A 19,054-nucleotide genomic window follows, 5' to 3' on the forward strand; every position below is an offset into this window, starting at 1 on the left:
GATCCAAGAACACACACACACTGCTCTGGATTGGGTAGGGGGCCAGGGTCTCCTTGGTGTGACCCTGAGAGGGCAGGTCTCTGCTGTGTTAAGCTCTGGGGTGTCTCCCACCACCCTCGGCACCTGGGTGGCTGTGTCTGATGGAGGTGGCATGTCTGTGGAGCAGCCCAAGTTGTTTTCTCCACCTCTTGGTGGGCTCCAGTGCCCTGGGGCCCTGGTACAAAGCAAGGGCTCTACACTAAGTGAAAGAAGATGATCACAAAAAGCAGGTACTGCGTGATTCCATTCACACAGTGTGTCTGGAATCAGCACATTCATAGAGTAGAGAGTAGTGGTAGATGGAGGATGGGAAGTGACTGTTAATGGCACAGGATGTCTTTTTGGGATGACAAAAATGATGCAAGGTAGAGAGGAGTGAAGGCTGCACAACTCTGAATACACCGAACCCACTGCATGGTGTACTTCACGTGGTGAATTACATGGTACGTCAATTATGTCTCGATTGACAGGGCTTGTTTCTTTTCTTCAGTCCCAGCTTCCCCTCTGCCTCCCTCTGAGGCCCTAAGCTTGTCATCAAGCTTTCTGGCCAAAGATGGGTCCTCTGCCTAGAGAAAGGCCAGGGCCTGGGTCCTGTTCTCTGCTTTGTCCCAGGCTTCAGGCCAATGGTCTGCACACTGGGGGCCTCACGTCCTTGGTTCACTGTTTATTTTATCAGGGATCATGACCTTAATGGAGAAGGCTGCTCAGGAGAGAGGGTGGCACAGGGTAGGGCGTGTCTATGGGTGCCACTGGGGATGGCTGTCCTGTGAGGCTCCGTTCACCTGCACTCTCCTCTTACGCTCCTCACCCTCTCTCACCTTGCCTTATAACTGCTGCTCCTGGTTTCTTCCAGTGTGGCCTTCCGCATCAGCCCAGGGGTATCACTCCCTGGTCACCATTCCTTTTTTTTTGGGGGGGGGGGGTTGTTGATGGACCTTTATTTTATTCATTTATTTTTATATGTGGTGCTAAGAATCGCACCCAGTGCCTCACACATGCTAGGCAAGTGCTCTACCACTGAGCCACAACCCCCTGGTCATCATTCTTGAGGCTGGGATAGGTTCCCTTCCAGCTGCACCCTCTGCACCCATTGACCTCCATCATGACACTCCACCTGGAATCACAGGTATTATTTTCCAGGCCTTCTCTCCCCCGGCACTGTGAGCTCCGAGGGCAGATCTCATGCTGTCCCTTCAGCTTTTATCCCCAATGGGCCCTAGAGCTTAGTATACAGTAGAAGCTCAATAACTGCTTGTCTATAGATTCCAAGCACCTAGTGCAGGTCCTTGTCTTCACACCTGTGCAATCGAGTACTGCAATCTGCACAGTCCCTGTCATTTCCCATAAGGACAAGACTAGTGAAGGGGGCACACAGGGAGTCCCTGGGATAGATACCAAGGGTGCATGCCTGGAAAAGGCTGCTCTGGGATAACACTTTTCAGGGGGACCTCTGGCAGAGATCACAGCCATCCCATGGCTGGCTGGTGACAGTGAGCCTGTGAAGTCCAGAAGTACCTGAGCACTAGTATATGAGCTCTTGTGCCCCCTGGTGTCCACTGTGGGGAAAGAGTGGTTGCCAGAACCCCAGGAAGGCCACCCAGAGCTCAAGCTCACTGCCCAGGGACAGGAGGACTTGGTGGGTAAGTGAATGAGCAGGGGAGAGGCCTATGGCTCAGTCATGTGGGGGCAGGTGGGACAGCCAAGGTCTAGACACCTGATCTGCCACCTGATCCTCCCTGCTGACATTCCTCAGGGTCTAGCCTGGGTGGCGCCTGGTGGGCAGTGAAGACACTTTGGTAAGCCCTTGACAGGTGTAGGTCCTTCATGAGAAGCTGATAGGCACACTGGCCACACTGCTATTGATCCACTATGGCCCTGGAGAGACTGGACTCTCAGCAGTGCTGAATCTGGGGTTGTATGGAAAAGCCAGAGGCCAAGGTGCCAGGAGTAGCCCTCCAAGTGGAGGTGCCCTCTGCTCAGGGAGGAAGAGCCCCAAAGCAAGGCTGTGGCACTGGCTGTAAGCCCCAGAGGAAGTGAGGGACAGAGCAGTTTAAAGAAGGAACACAAGATCCCAGTAAACAAGGCTATCTTGAGGGGGTGGAATTACATTTTAAGAGTGAGTTTGGGGCTGGGGTTGTGGCTCAGTGGTAGAGTGCTTGCCTAGCACATGTGAGGCACTGGGTTCCATCCTCAGCACCACATAAAAATAAATAAAGGCACTGTGTCCATCTACAACTAAGAAAATAGTATTAAAAAAATCCATGAGTTTGTAGAGAATGGAAAGGGCCAAGCAATTCCACAACGAGGAGACTCCAACACAGCAGAGACGGCGAAGAGCAGACGTTCACCCCTCTGTAGACACTGGAACCAGAACAGAGGTGGTTGTGTACCCCACTGTGCCCCAGCCTGCTTCTCTGCTCTCTGCCTTCCTCATCCTCACAGAGCCCCTCGGTGCTCAGGGAACCAGATACTCGAGGGACATTATTGCAGAGATTTCACAGAGTTATGGCGTCATGTGACTTCAAGCTGCTCGTCCCCATCTTGATCCTTGCTGTTTTTGCAAAATATAGACATCAGCTTTCTGCCCTGGTCCAGAGAGCTGACTGCTCCACCATCCCTCCCATGACCCTCCGCTACCCTCCATGCCCTCCCTCTGCAGAGCTGCAGTGGGATTCAGACCCCAGGTGTGGGATTCTCTCTTCCTCACCCCATACTGGATCAGCCATTCCTGGAGCCCCGATGCCCTCTGCCCCTGTGCTCTGGATTCTACCCATCCTTTCTGCTGTGGCTCCAGCCCCTTTATCTGTACCAGTGGTTCTCAACCTGAGCTCTTTACTGGAATCCCACAGGAAAGGCTGGGAGATTCTGATTTAGTGATATGGCCTCAGGGTTTTAGTTCTCCAGATGTTTCTAACATTGCCGCCCAAGGTGAGGACCACAGTCCCTACAGTGTCAACATTCCCTGCCTAGAATATGTAGGAGTTCATGAACTGGCATGTGTCACCAATTCTTAGCCCCACCTCCAAGTGATAAACCGGGGCTGTCTTTACTGCTATCCTAGCAGATGAGATGCAGAATACCCTATGCTAATAACCAGAGCAGAGAGTTCACACCTTCCAAGGTGACCCATTCCTGCTTTTGCACAAGTCTGTGAGAAAATCATCCTCCAAACTGAGTCCTATAGGGAGGGGCTGGGGTCGTGGCTCAGTGGCAGAGCTCTTGCCTAGCATGTGTGAGGCACTGGGTTCGATCCTCAGCACTGCATAAAAAAATAAATAAAATAAAGGTATTGTGACCATCTATAACTAAAAAATATTTTTTTTTAAAAAAATTGTGTCCTACATCTGTGTTCTCCCTAAGTTTCACCTACTGATTTATCCTAAGGTCAAAATGGATCTGTCAGGCATAGGAGTGACCCTGAGACATTTGAAGAGCATTCTTCTGAGCTTCTGGGTCTTTTCTTCCCCAAGCTGGATAAGCCCCAGGTGCTTTGCCTGCTCTGTATGACATAACCTAGAACATTCCGGATAAGGCCTGCTCAAAGAGAGCAGAGCCTTCTCTGGGAGAGGGCTGCCCTGGCATGTTGGTATGTACATGAGGCCCCCAGGCAGGAGCCCAGCCTACCTTGCACTGGTCCAGTGGTGTGTCCTCTGCCTCTCGGAAGACCACGCTGAAGGAGATGCTCTTGGGATCAGAGGAGAAGACCCAACTGATGGTGAGGCCTGCCTCGGTCACAGTGATGGGGATCAGGCTGTAGGTACTGGATCTCACAAACAGCTCCCTGTTACCCTCCCCAAAGTTGGCAATCTCTTCCACTGTGAGTGGTAATTTGATCCTGAAATAAAAATGCAGAGATGGACCTGATCCACTGGCAAAGTGTTTGTGTCCACTGGCCAGGATATCTGTGGCTCAGAGATGGACAAGCCTTCGGTACCCTTGAAAATTATGGGATGCACAGCTTTCCCTGAGTGCTCACTACACTCCTGGCACAGTTTCAGGCACTTGGGTCATAGCGCCAAAATATACAGATGACAGTCCTTGCCCATGTGAAGCGGAGAGAACACATGACCTTCTCTGTGCCACTCATGGACAGTGTGTGAGTGACGAGGTCTGTTTTCCATCACCTTCTTGAAGCTGCCTGCTGCCCGGCTGTCCACTGCCTCTCTGCCCTTTCTCGTTCCACCTCCCTGGCTCCTGGTTTCACCTCAGTAGTGCATGCCTCCCCACTCCCTCAGTCCCTCCTCTCGGAGGAGGGCCCCTGTAGGAATGCACGTGGGCACCTGCCCTCCTGTCCCACACCAGTATCCCATCTGGTCGGATGGTTGGAGGGCTTGGAGATTGCTGAGGCTGTGCCCCTGGTTCTGCCTCGTACTGGCTGGGGGAGCCTCTCCCAGGAGTGGGGAGGGCTTGCTGAGGGAGCTGTTCTGCTTTGGGGCCCTCTGCAGGACTCTGTGACCTGGGTGAGGAGCTGAGGGGCTGGCTCACTTCAGATCTGTTGCAGAGCTCTTCCTCATCTTATGGCTGGCGAGGGACCACATCAGAAGATGACCTTGACATGATCAGGGAATCTCCTGCTCCTCCAGCTTTGAGGCCTCCCAGGCTGGGTGGGCCCCACTCTTGCACAGGGCAGCTCCAGAGGCTCAATGTTAGTGCAGGATCATGGAGACAGGCCTTCTGGGCAGAAGTCCACTTACAGAGATGTGCCCTTCAGCAAGTCACTCACTCTCCAAGCCTCATTTCCTCCATTGTGAAGTCGGGCCCCTGCCCTCTGCCCCTTGACCTCACCTCAGGTGTTATCACAATGACAAAGAGGGAAAGGCATGTTTGTTCCCATTTTACAAATGAGGAAACTAAGGTTTATAAATATTAAGAAACTTAAGTTGGGTTCACACAGGTCGGATCCAAAGCCATTATTTTTCTATTATACCAGACTGCATTCTGTGGAGAAAATAAATGACGGATCCCTTTAACACAGGTAATAAAGTTAAAGCCCAGACAGGCTAGGCAACTTGTCTAAGAGTGCATAGCAAGTAATGACCCTGAGAGATCAAGCTGCCTCCAAAGCCCTGGAGATAAATGGAATAACTCTCCAAAGCTATGCCAAGGAGAAGAGAAACCAATGATTAATAAAACCAAATGCTGTAAAGAACAGCTCTAATTACTCACCATTGTGAGAATTTAATCAATATAATACTTCTCCATGTATTAATTTAAGCTTATTTCTAATAAAGCGGTTGTACAATATTTACAATTTTCAAGAATCTAAGAGAGAATGTATGTGTATGGGGAAGGAGCCATTTTGGGAAGGAGTCTTTTCTCAGAATGTGGAAATCCTATCACATTACTAAGTAAAAAGCATGCCCCATTGATGCTGGGTCACCTTCTAATCTCATGTTCCAGAACTCTCCTTGGTACCAGCTGGACTGGGTCTTGTCTCTTTCTAGACACCATCTACTTTGCAAGAAGGACAATATTCCATCTCTTCAAAGGAGGTGCCCATAAAGACAAACCAAGGATTTGTTTCCATCTATGCTCAAATCCAACCTTTTTTTTTTCTTAAAATTTTTTTTAGTTGTTCATGACCCTTTCCTCTCTCCCTCCCTCCTTCCTTCCTTTCTTCCTTCCTTCTTTCGTTCTATGTGGTGTTGAGAATTGAACCCAGTGCCTCACACATGCTAGGCAAGTGCTCTACCACTGAGCTATAGCCCCAGTCCCAAATCCAATCTTAAGAAGCCCACTGTCTACCAGAATCAAATAAAAGTGTCAATTCTACTGAATGACTGCAGGAATTCTAGCTTACATGCACCAAAGGTACCAACAACTTCATTGTGTTTGGAGATAACCCAACCTTTCAGATTCTCTTACAATGTGGGTACAAGAGAAAGAGGCAAAAATAAATAAATAAATAAATTCCAGGGTAGCATCTTCTACTTGTATTTTATTCACAGGTCTCAGCTGGGTTACTCTTTGTATTCATTTTATACTGTTCTCTGTAAGGATAGGTTTTTGGGTTCTGTGTATTCTCATTATTTCCTAACCTTTTGACAAGATTTTTAAAGTAGCTGTTATCAAAATGCCTCCATAACAATCTAAATATTCTTGAAATAATGAAAAAAATTATACTAAAGAAATGGAAGATAAAAAAGAGAAGCTGCTAGATCTGAACAACACAGAGAAAAGAGACGAGGAAACAAGCAAACAAAAAACCTCAGAGCTTCAAGGACCTGCGAGACCATAACAAACTATCTACTATTCGTATTGCTGGAGTTCCAAATGGAGAGGAAGAGACTGGACATTTGAACATATTCAAGGAAGTGCTGCCTACAATCTTCTCAAATTTGGTCAAAGACAAAAAAGATTTAAGGACTAAACATAGCCCAGTAGGAAAAACACAAAAGAAATTCAGGCTCAAACCTATCCCATTTAAACTTCTAAAAAATCTTAGGAGCAGCCAGAGAAAAAAGTGTGTTATCTTTGGGGGGGGGGGGGATACCAATTTGATTGACAGGACATTTCTCAGCTTCACTGAAGCCAAAGGAGGGGCACCACATTTTCAAGTGCTGAAAGAAAAGTACTATTAACTGTAAATTCTGTATCTGGCAAAACTACCTTTGGGTAGCTTGTTGAATCCAGCAGGACATTAAAAGAATTATACACCGTGGCCAAGTGGGATTTCACTCAGGTAAGCAAGATTGGTTCAGTGTTTGAAAATCCACCAGTGTAATTCCTCATTATTAGCCAGCAAAGGAAGAAAGAGCCTAGGACCATGTCAACTGAGACGCGCAAATCATTTGGCAAAATTCATCACTATTCATGAAAGCCCACGTCCTCTTTAACTGCTTCTCATTGACATTGTTGTGAGTAGCATGCAAGAAACATTCTGGTAGCTTTACCTCTGCATGTCTAATTATTATTTCTTGGAATAAATTCCCTGACATAGGCTTACTGGGTCAAAGGGAATACAGAATACTTGAGCTGTGGGTACATCTTGCAGCCAAGGTGCTTTCCAGAAAGGATGAAGCAGACTTTTCCTACTCTCCCAACACCAGCAGATTGTGAGCAGCTATTTAATTCTTCATGTTGGTCTGTCCCATGATTCAAGACAGTCTTTGTTCAAGAATGTTCTGAGGATCACCTGAGAATTGGCTGGATGTGTTATCTGTTTTCTAATGACCACATCTAATCCTTCAGGAGACTGTGTCTTCAGAATAGATCCAGAACCTGACCTTGTCTCTGCCTTCTGCCACCACCTGGTCCAGGGATCTGGATTTCTCCAGCACCCTCCTAACAGGCCTCCAGACTCTGCTTTTCACATGGCAAAGATTGATTCCTTTTCAAACATAAATTAGAATAAGTCACTCTTCTGCTCTAAAGCTAATTGTTGGGCTCCTGTTTCTCTTATATTAGAAGCCAAAGCCTTTACAAAGGCTGGCAAGGTCCTACGTGACATGGACCTCTGTTCCCTTTCTGATTCCACCTCCCTCACGTTCTCTGCACCAGCTGCACTGGCCCTTTCTGGGCACCCTGATCATGCTAGGTGTCACCATCTTGGGGCTTCACATGGACCGCTCCCTCCATGGGAAATGCTGTTCCCTTGGAGAGGACATTGGACTTATTTCAAGTCTTATCTTCTTAGTTTCCCTCTATGTAAGATCTCAGATTTCTTTCTCTTTTATTTTATTCTCTGTTCATTTTTTTTCTGTTGCAAGCATGACCTTGTAATATAAAATATAATATTTTCTTATTTTTACCATTTACTATCTGTCAATTTCTGGTGAAATACAAACACCACAGGGGCAGGGGTCTTTGACTGTCTGTACACAGATGTACTCACAGCACCCGGCATGTAATAATGAATTAATATTAGGCAATAAATGACTAAGTCTTGGGCTGGGGAGTGTAGCTCGGTGGCAGAGTGCTTGCCTAACATGTGTGAGGCACAGGATTCGATCCTCAGCACCACATTAAAAAACAAAACAAAACAAAACAAACAAACAAATAAACAAAAACCAAAACAACAAATACAATAAAGGCATTCTGTCCATCTACAACTACAAAAAATTTGAAAAAATAAATGAGTCTGTTCACTGTTATGCAGTCCTTGCACTCAAGACTGGAGAAATGATGTTGGGGGAAAATATTGCACTACAGAGTTTAAAATGCTCTGAAAATAAGATTTCAAATATTTATGCCAAAAAACCCCTGTAAGTATATATGCACATAAAAAAGACTGGAAGGCTACTGTGAAAATTATTTGAGCAAAAATGGAGTCACTTCTGTCCATTCATAAAGGAATACATCAATAAATCCAGAAGGCTGTGAAGAAGGGGAATCTCATATTAACGGCTGATAACAAGATCACAAAAGACACTGCCAGAATCTTTTCCAAAGTCCACTGCCACCTTACACAGAAAATACCTCTGCAAAAAATGTCTGTCCATCCTAGGATTGACTTCACCTTTGTCAATGATCATTATACCCAAGGGCTATGATTTCATGATAACTTGTGCAATCCCCTACTTCTGTCTTTAAAAAACATCCCCTTGTTTCAATTTCCCTGAACACACACACAGGTCACTAAGGCCTTGCATATACCCATTGCAAAGTTACTCCCAAAGAAACTTATTAATGTTTGGAGAATGTGTTTGCCATAAAGAACATGGGTATGGGGCGGGAAGTGACCCTAAAGGGGCACAGGGAACTTGCAGAGTGAGAGAACTAGTCTGTATCTTAACCATAATGGTGATTGCACTGTGTTATTTGTCAAAATCTAACCACTATATGCTATAAAACATGAATCTTTGCGCGCGCGCGCACACACACACACACAATTATGGAGAATCACAGCTTTTCAGACAGGAGTCCCTGGTGTTTCTCGAGTACCCTTGGCTAGCAAAGCAATAAAACTTCTTTTTTCTTCTTCTCAAAACCATTACTGGATTGGCATAAGGACCTAACTTTTGGCAACAAATTAGGTAACTACGAAGGGATCCCAGAGCAGCTTTCTTGGGTCCCTTCTGCAAGGGACCCCACTTCTATGCTGAGGATGGTTGGTGGTGGCAAATCTGTTAAGAGCCATCAAGAATTAGGTGAAGGGTAAGTTCGCCTCAGGCGGCACTGAAAGAGCCATTCCTGTGAGTAAAGGGAGGGACTGAAGGACCATCCCAGCAGCTGCTGAAGATCCTTTGCTTTGGTGAATTCCTACTTTCTGTCTCTGAAGGGTATAGGTTGCTCTACTGTGGTCCACTTTGAGAAAAAGGAAACGGAATTCTGTAAAGTCATGATACATCCTTGGCCATCTGGTAAGAAGTCCCCCAGTGTGCACGCTGAGACCCTCAATTCTACACATCTGAGTTCTCTTTGTGGGGGGACATCTGTGGGTTCCACTGGTGTAGGAGTCATGGTTAAGAAGGAGTTGAGAACCAAGGGATATATGCTCCTTCCGGTCTGACCTAGGTTCTCATTTGTTTGTTGGCCTTGGGTTTCGGAATTCCCTCTGGTTGTCTGTCTGTGTTTTTGTTTGTCTCTGTTACTGCCTCTTTTAAGACATGGGCAATACTGTGTTGATCTATAGGTAGTCTCTTGGGAAAGATCATGGCTGGTCTATTTTAAAGGTTCCCATCTGTTGGCCATGGTTTTGGGGATCCTTTCTGGTTGTCTGTCTTTGTGTCTCTTTTTTGTGCAATCTTGCAATTGGTCTGTCAGAGGTTAATTAAGTGGAAGAAATTTGTATGTGCAGTTCTGTCTGTTTTAAATTTTCTCATCTGTCAGCCATGGTTTCGGTGATCCTCCCTCATGTCTCCGTGTTTTTTGTATCTGTTACTGGCCCTTTAAGACATGGGCCATGCTACAATGATCTCACCAGTAGACTCTCTTCCTGGGAAGAGAGATCTTGGCTGACTGGGCCACCTATAGGTATAAGCCTGTCTATAACACAATCAGGCCTTTGAGTAGTTTTCTGGATTATTATACAATCTTGCAGTGGAAGTTGGTCTGTTCAGAAGTAAAGTATATGGAAGAGATCAGGCATTTATGCAGTTGCATGATAAGGAGTCTGAATAGGCCGAAACTAATTTGAAGGTGCCAAAAGTCACTGCCTCTGGTGTATGAGGATAGCAGGACACCAGGAGAAAGAGTTAAAAAAAATGGATTTAAATCCTTTAAGTCCAGTGCTAGCACTTCTAGCTCTGTGTCTCAGCCTGGTCCCAGGCAGTCACAGATCATATCCCTGTGGGTCAAGGACATCAGCCTAGGGCTGGAAAAAAGAAAAAAAAAAAAAAAAATCCTAGGAAAGCTGTTTGGGCTGTAGAAAAGTGGGCAAAGAGAACTTGGCCTCTGTCCTGCCTTCTAGCCCCTTTTGCCCATGGTGGGTGGGTGGGTGGAGACTGCTGGCCACTAAGGCCATGGCTGTAGGTTCCAGCACCGTTAGTCTATGATCTGGGGACAGGAATAGTCTCCCCTTTTAAGATTTGACAGTACACCCCATTTGGCCAGGGGGTACCCATCACTTAGGCAGAGTGATTCTTGCTATGATAGTTTCCCATCAGACTAAATGCACGGGAAGACTGGCAGGGTAAGCAACTGCACCCAGAAAAGAAAATGACAGAAACAAAGGCCAACCCACCTTTTGTCAGCAGCTTCTGCAAAGGCATCTTCAAGGAAGCCTAAAGCAAAGGATGAGAAGGGCCTCTTCCATTGCATATCAATATGTCTACTATAAACAAAAGTCTCAAAAGGAGCCTCTGGGTACAACTGACAGTGGAGAATTCACTTAAAGTCGATGGCATTGTGATAATGATAAGGAGGGAGAGAGGTCAGGCTCAGAAAATATTCTATGCTCCAACCCCTTGAATGCCACCTGGGAGAAAAAAGACCAAAGCACAGCTTTCGATTTTGCCAGACTGTCTGATCCCTCTCCTGGGATGAAATTTGTTGTGTACATAAAATGCACAGATAATATTCACAAGGATTGCTTTAGAATGTGAATTTAAGAAAGGGTCTCAAACTAGAAAAGAGATATAAGAAAGTTATAGGTATGGAAATATAGTTTAGTATGGAAAATTAGAAGGTAAAGAAATGTTTCTAGATGAGAAAGTATTTTGCATGGTAAATTAATATTCTTGTGCTAAAGTCCAAGTTGAAAGAGAGGAGAAAAATAAGGATATAAATAAGTTGTTGAATGTCTACGTAAGTTGCAGGTTTATGGAAGGTGAATCTCAAAAAGTTTGTGTATATTATTACATTGGCTATAATTATCACAGTCAATTATTATTTAAAGTTTAATGTACTTACATGAAGCAAAGTCTGAAACATTGATCTGCTCTTATGAAGACAATTTTCTCATATCTGTTAGGTTTTATTACTTAGGGAAACTAAGTCTTAGAGGAATTAGGGTTTGTACCTGATTTCAAATCTTTTAAATGACCAGTTTGTAAATGGTCAAATAAATATCTTTTATTTTAGGTTACAACAATATAGTTGATACTCTAAATATATGTGACTATGTATATATCTAGTTGACACTCTAAATATATATATGTGACTATGTATATATCTGAGGACTACATCTGTCTGAGCCTTGTCTGAGTGTTATGTAAAGATCTGTTTGGTTTGACTAAATCTATTTCTGATCATTAACACTGTTTCCTAAATGTACACAGATCTAAGGCTACCCTTTGATGTTTTTGCTAGTACTGCTAACCTATGTAGACCTATGACTATTGTTACCATATGCTATAAATTTTAAATTTCACTTTAAAAGTTAAATTTAGTTAAATGTAAGCTTAGAAAGGCCCTTTACCAAGTTGGTGTTCTCCCAACTAAAATTGTCTGTAGCATAGTCCCCTTCAGATTTATATAGAAATAACAAAATTGGTTGGTATTTATTTATGTCATTTAATGTTTTATAAGTTATAGATAAAGTTTTGTGCTACTCTTTACACTGGGATAGGAATTTAAATACTTGTGGAAGTTATTGAGGAGAGAGCCTGATTTGTTCAAAGGTTGACAATGTGAAACATGAAAACATTCTGCCACTTTTTCCACAAAAGGAAAGAGCTCCTTAACCTTTCTGTTTGATTATGTTTCAGACATAATGCTGTATTATATTACTGATATTCAGAGACTCAGGAGATAATACATGGGAACTTTGTAAAATGATATTTTAAAAAGGAGCAAAGATCAAGATTCAGAAATGAAACACTTTTTAAGATTTGTCAAGAGGCCACCCTTACCTGAGTTAAGGCTCTGCCTCTTGTTCTTCTCCACGTTAGGATGGCTCTGAACAGAGTAGGTTAGAATTAAGCTTATTTAAAGTTGTGTTCAAAAGATAGACTTTTTTTGTTGTAAAGATTACTGTGATTTCAAAGTAAACGGGATATAATCGGAAACTTAAGTAAATGCGTAAATGGTAAAGGTATTTAGCTGGACATGGTGGCACACACCTGTAATCCTAGAGGCTCAGGAGACTGAGGCAGCTTCAGCAAAAGTGAGGTGCTAAGCAACTCAGTGAGACCCTGTCTCTAAATAAAATACAAAATAGGGCTGGGGATGTGGCTCAGTGGTTGAGTTCAATCTCCAGTACTCCCTCACCCTCAAACTGTAAAAGGTATTTAGGTTTGTGAAAGAGTTTCAAAGGAAAATAAAACTTGTATGGAATTGAGTTGATACATATACGGATCTTTGTTGAGGCTAAATTGGCAGCAAAGATGCATTACTGTTTGTTTCCTATTTTCCTTATAAAACTTTATAACGTTGCCTGTTAAGTGCACACCAGAAGTACTACTTCTAACAGAACTGGAATTAATTTGAGACAATAAGCCATAATCATTTATAGGATAGACAGGATATAAAGTAAAAGGGCCAAGAAAAAACAGCCAACATTTTGACCCAGAGAACTACAGGGACCTCTCTCTGGGCCTTGTAACATGAGTCACCTGATCTGCTGATCCCAGAAATTGAGAGGATCCTAGAGAACAAGAAGCCAACCAATGCACATGTTGCAAAGAAGAGGGTCATTGGAGAGGGAAATGTCCCTGAGGCTTCCAAGAGAAGCTATATATGGTCAGCAAGACTCTGATCCATCTTGGCAGATGGCATCACTGGTAGAAGGAAGCTAAAGGAGCCAAGAGGCTTCACACATGTTCCCAAGAGTGACCTCTGGAGAATCCCAGCTGACTCAGTAGGTAGGAACAAGGTTGGTTTTGAGTAATTGGTCCTAAACACCTGCTAGGAGAGTATGGTCAAAGCATCGTCATAGTTTTTTTTAAAACGTGGCTTAAGATGTCCATGTGTCAACCTTACTGAAAGTAAGTAGCTATAAAGGAAGGGTTCCTGTGTGGAAGTGCCTAATAATAATGATCACAAAGGACTCTAGAGTCACAACTGACTCTGAGTCAATCTGAGCCTGATCTCATAGACCTACAAATCGTCCTAACCTCCTACATAGATTAACTGAATCTGTTTTTCACTGATATGATTATGAGTCACCATCTTTATAGTTTTCAGAGACTGGCTGAAATACTAATTGTTTACAAAAAAGTAATGCTTTGCTGTCTTGTTTATTGTTGTCTTAGCATGATCCCTGCCCTATATAGGTCTTGTCCAGTCACCTGCCATCTGACACTGTGGACCTCTGGATTGCCCTAATGCTGAATACCCTTAACTGTCCATGCCCCACCTGATAGAGATAAAGGATTTTGGATCATTTCCCCCAACTTCACCCTCTTCCAGCAGGAAATGTCATTACCCATTTTTCCATAGAAATGGAATGTAGAAATTGACAGAGGGAAATTTAACAGTGGTCTACTTTTTGCTTTGAATATAGCCTTTGTTGCTCTGCCACTGTGTCTTATTTTTAAAACAAACATGTTTCTTTCTCTTCCTCTCCCTGCCCTACCCTAATCTCCACCCCCCATCTCAGGGGAAACAGGATTACCTTTCTTCTCCATCCCAGGCAGAGTTATCTGTCCTTGAGCACACCCCATCACAGAAATAAAGTCGTTCAGATTTGGGTGATGGCCCCAAGATCACAGAAATGATTATCTCTCAAATTAACAAGTTGACAGAGAACACGGAGTATAGCCTTTGAATCACCTCTTTAAAAGCCCCCTGTTCCCGCTCATGGTCAGAATCACAGCCTCTGGGATAGGAGTCCCTTGCAATTCTCCTTTGCTAGCAAAGACTTTTTGTTTTTCTCAATAAATAAATAAATAAATAGAAAAGAGAGAAAGAAATAAAATTAAACTGAAGCTCCCACTGGTGTGGGGTTAGAGCCTTGAGCAGTGGCCTTCTGGGGGGTGTGGGGGGTCCACTCAGTAGTCAGTCACTTACATCAGTTCACCAGATTTCAGCAAACAGATTTCAGCATCCTGCCCCACAGGCATGTCCTCAGTATCCTCAGGAGTTAGGGAGTTTGATGTGGTGTCCCTGAAATGTCACAAATGAGAATATAGCATTAGCTAATCAGCATATAAGTTCCCACATGCTGAGATCTGCAGTCTTGTTCATATAGCCAACCTCAGATTCCATGGGAATCCTTAGATTGCAGAGGCCCCAGGACAGAAAGAGGACCACAGGTGGCAGTCCTGGTGGTGGGTGTGGGGAGGGTGGGCATCAATTTGAACAGGCCACCCTCCACTCCCACACCAGCAGGGACTTCCCCACAGGCCCATGTGACCAGTACCACTGATTCCTGACTCTTCAGTGCTGGCCCATGATTGGAGAAACCTGCATTGGTTCATCTCTGGGGCACAAGAACAGATGCAAGGACAGACACTTGGTATATCTGCAGCAGCAGCACGGCACCAAGAATATGGGGGAGGTGACAGGTGGCTTTGCTGTAGGTGCTTATAACATGATGGCATCTGCCATCCCCTCCTCCCCTCCTCCCCAGTGCACACATATATCACAGCCTTGGCCCCATGGTGCCTTACTTCCCTTTTTTGGAGTCTTATCTTCCCTAGACCACATGCTCCCCCAAAGCAGGATCCACAGCTGTGTTTCCCCTGCTATGTAGGACCCAACCACAGCAGTTCAACCCCTGACATTTGCAGGGACCCAAGAAATCAAAGGCTACTTGCTAGGAAATGTCCAAGGGACCTGTAAATCATTAGTGAGTACTTTCAGGAGAAAAAGACAAGAGGGAATGCCTTCATGAAAGTCAAGAACCAGGGACAGATTCCTGAAGGAGGAAGACCCTAAGTGTCAGATGTTGGCTTAGCAGATTCATACCAAGGCCCCCTGTAGCCATTTTGACCTAATAGGATTTCTCAGGCATAAAAGCAGATGACTTGCTACAAATTTACAAAGCCTATCTATGCTGGAGGAGGTCCAGCGTCTCACAGGTAGAGGCCAGTGTCCTCCAAGATTTGGTTTCCACCAAATGCTGGCCACCACCAGTGAGTCAGGTCCCCTCATCTCGGGTGCAGCTGTTGATGTTTCCACCATGTAGCTCCTGTGTCCCCACCTTGTGCCTGTCTGCTGCCCAGCTGGAGGGCTGCTGGGGGTTGCCTCCTGCTCTGAACATGTCCTGCAGCACCTGCTGCCTCCCTGGGCAGCCTTGTCACTCGTTGCTTCCTTCCCTCCCTGGCTGGGGACCTGTTTCTAAACTCTTCCCTGCTGAATACCTCCTCCTCTTGCTTTTCCAAGTACTGGCTTCCATATCTCCACTCCGCCACCCCAGGATACACACAGTCACAGAACAGGAGCTTGGGAGGGCAGCAGCTCAAGAGGACACCTAGTGCCACCCCAATTCTCAGGTGGAGAAGCTGAGGCCCAGAGCAGAGCAGACAGGCCTGAGGCCACTCAAGCTGTCTCTTTTCATTTGCTTTCATACTTTTCCAAAGAGCAAATACCAAAAAAAAAAAAAAAAAAAAAAAAAAAAAAAAAAGAGTTAAATAACATAGGATGAGAGAAAACTGTGGTAGGCCTTCCCAGTTTTCCTGCATTTGGGGTAAAACATCATCCTAATTTATTATTCTCTCACTTCCTTCATCACCCTCCTCTCTGACCACCCTGTGACACCCAATGACTGATTATCTGCCCTGCAAATAGCTGATTCACAGGGTAGGTTCCCAAGACCTTGCTGGCCTTGGCTGAGCTCCTGCACAAGTGTGGATGGGGGTGGGGGTGGTCTCAAAGGTAATATTAAAGGCAGAGAATTTCCTTTCCAATGCATTTTCATGTGAGTCATGATCCATTGCGTGGGCTATTAATTTAATAGGTCATGACCAACATAAAAATCAACCAAATAAAATAGGAAACCTGAATTCAATAGCACATTGCATGTTGGAAGGATAACTGTTGTTTTATGAGGCGCCTGTTTTAACTTTATGTAACCATATGTATACATCTGAGTGGCTGTGTAAAACCCATACTGTGGGATATGGCAACTCTGTTAGCGGTGGTCAAGGGATCAAGTTTGAGGATGGTGAACATGTAACACCACTAGAGGGCGCCCTATCTCCTACTATAGCCATTTGCTTTTCTTACTGTTGAGCTGGTTTTTTAGAAAAGAAGCCGGATGGACTTAACTGCTCGCAAGTCCTTCCTTCTCCCCTTGCTGTGGGGCTTCCTGTAAGATATGGTGGCTTCCTACTGCTGATAACATGCCACCATTTCCTGCTGAGTTTCCTCTCTGGCACAAGCACAGCAGTCTAATGACTTGCTCATCTCTCTGGGGGTGGTCAGCTGGTATTCCTGTGCAACTTGCTGCACAAAGAGCCTGAGCTCAATAAATGCCTGTGTAATGTGCCTCAGCATAAGGTTTTTCTCCTACACCAAATGCTCTCAAGGGAGGATGCAACCAAGCTTTCCCTTTAGAACCCACTAGGAATCAAGTGGGGAGTACACAACAAGGCAGGAGCTGAGACTGCCCCCACAATGCAATGCGGTCCAAGAGGCCACCTCTCTGGGGTGAGGTGTTATGGTGGGGTCCCTCCTGCTGGAATCTGTCACAAATCAAAATGCCTCAGCCTGTTTTTTATTGAATTATTATACAATTTCAACCCTGCATACAGCCTGGAAAGCAGAATCTCTGCCTGTTTACAGTCTGGCTAAGGAACACCCAGCAGCCCCAGAGTCTTGCTGATGATCTTCCTCAGAGGGCTCCATCAATTGCCCTCTGTCCTGCTGAGCCCTGCATGGTTAGGAGTGTTGCTCTGCGCGATTCTGCACACTCTTCCAGTCCCTCTGGTTGCCTCCCTCTGTGAACTAGAGAGGTCTTCAGGCCAGCCCTGCACTGTCCAATAGAGCAGCCAGTAGTTACGCTCATCAGAACCAAAGAAAATGAAAAACTTGGTTCCTAGGCTGCACTAGCCACTCGTTGAGCACTCAATCACCCCACAGCTGGTGGCCACTGCATTGGACAGTGCAGTAGAGGGCATGTCCATGATGGCAGACAGCTATGCTGACTAGTGCAGGTGTGGAAGGCTGGCTTGAACCACACTCTGGTATGTGGGGTACTTCTTTATATTTTTCTATTGAATTTATTTTACTACTACTGTCTTATTAAATTATTTTGTCAGTTTCATTATAAAGAAAATTCCTAGTAGTTTTCCATTTAGTCACTGGCTTCCTTTTTTGCTTAAAAACCAAGAGAACACTTTCAGTATCTCGAGTCCTGATGATCCTGATGATTTGGGGCCTATGGTCTGACCACAACATGCAAACCTGCAGCCCATCCTCATGACCAGTGCCAGATGCCACTGATCAAGGCACCAGTCTGGGGATCTTAGCCATGAACTCATCCTCCACAGCCCTGCCAGCCACCAGTGCTTTATAGCTAGACTCTCCTCCCAAGAGCAGTAATGCTTCACCCCTGGATTCTGGCAGTGGCACCCCACAGCTCTGACTTGAGAATGCCAGGTATCCTGAAAAAATGAGCAAGTTAACAGTGTTAAATCTGCAGCAGGGATGTCTGTTACTTCCCTTTTATTCTCCCCCCAATTATTCTTAGAAGATGTTCAATAATTCATGGTAAATCTAAGATGTATACGACTGGGTACTAACCCTGGAGTTGAGAAGTTTGTTTCAGAGAAAAGTAATGCCCTTGGTACAATAAGTACTGCAAATAATAAAAGGCATTTTGTAAAGTGGTTTTGAACTAAACTATGCCCCTCAGACTGCGAGTAGCTTGGTTCTTTTTCAGTTGCAGTCTTCTATGCTACCCAGAACTTGCCATTAGAGGCAATGTGCCATGCTTTCTCAAATATATGTGCCCCCCCAACACTTGTGGGCATGCATGCATGATCATGGAGGGCACTGGGGACAGGCCTCCATTCTTCCCCATGACATGAGTGATTCTCTCATGAGCACAGGCAGCCAAACAGGTTTGACAAGGCTCTGGTCATTCTAACACCACCCTGGCATAGCTGACTTGTCCCTGGAAAAAAACTAATCTCTCACAGCTTAAAGATTCCAGCGTTAGGCAGTCTTACTCTAAAGGCTATCCTGCCCTAAAAGTCCTTTTGGAAAGATGGGGACTTTGGTTCATCTCCCCTGCAGTATTTTGCTCAGCACTTTCATTTATTCATTTGTCCACTGTTCCCTGCATTCACATGGCCTCTTGGTTCTTGCCCTGAAAGAACATTTCACTCATTTGTACTTTGGTGGAAAGGACAATTTGAATTAGTTAATTCATACAAAGCCTGAAAACCCAACTAGAGGTCTGCAGATCTTTAACTGGCGCTTCCTGGGACAGTTTCATACTCAGAAAGATCAGGTTAAGAAGCACAGGCTAGGTGATTCTTAGTGACATGTATGTTCTTGTTAACTCTAATCTTCCATTTATTCATCTGTAAATGATTAGGAAGTGACCAGGATTAGACAGTTGTTCAAGGGAAACATCCAGCACAGTGCACAATTTTACTGGTTCACAGTAAATTGAGTGTTAGTTTCTGGATTCTGAGGTTGCTACTGGTTTCTGCTTCTAATTCCTGACACCCACCCTCAGGAAGAGCCATCAGTTTTGCTGGGCAGGACAGCACCAATCTTGTGGGGTGGCAGAAAGGGAGCC

At 44.9% G+C, this 19,054-nt stretch overlaps 1 protein-coding gene across 1 annotated transcript in view; it reads right to left on the bottom strand.

Moving 5' to 3' along the window:
* The window catches only part of Fyco1 (FYVE and coiled-coil domain autophagy adaptor 1), a 75,719-nt gene that overhangs the window by 8,164 nt on the left and 48,501 nt on the right, over positions 1-19,054 (bottom strand). Inside the window, exons 15-16 of the mRNA XM_027932065.2 lie at positions 14,371-14,466; positions 3,664-3,874 (exon numbers count right to left, since the gene is read on the bottom strand). Coding sequence (XP_027787866.2) covers positions 3,664-3,874; positions 14,371-14,466 — 307 coding nt within the window. The remainder of the gene's footprint in view (positions 1-3,663; positions 3,875-14,370; positions 14,467-19,054) is intronic.

Source organism: Marmota flaviventris, chromosome 1, assembly GCF_047511675.1.
Source record: "Marmota flaviventris isolate mMarFla1 chromosome 1, mMarFla1.hap1, whole genome shotgun sequence".
NCBI classification, from domain to species: Eukaryota; Metazoa; Chordata; class Mammalia; order Rodentia; family Sciuridae; genus Marmota; species Marmota flaviventris.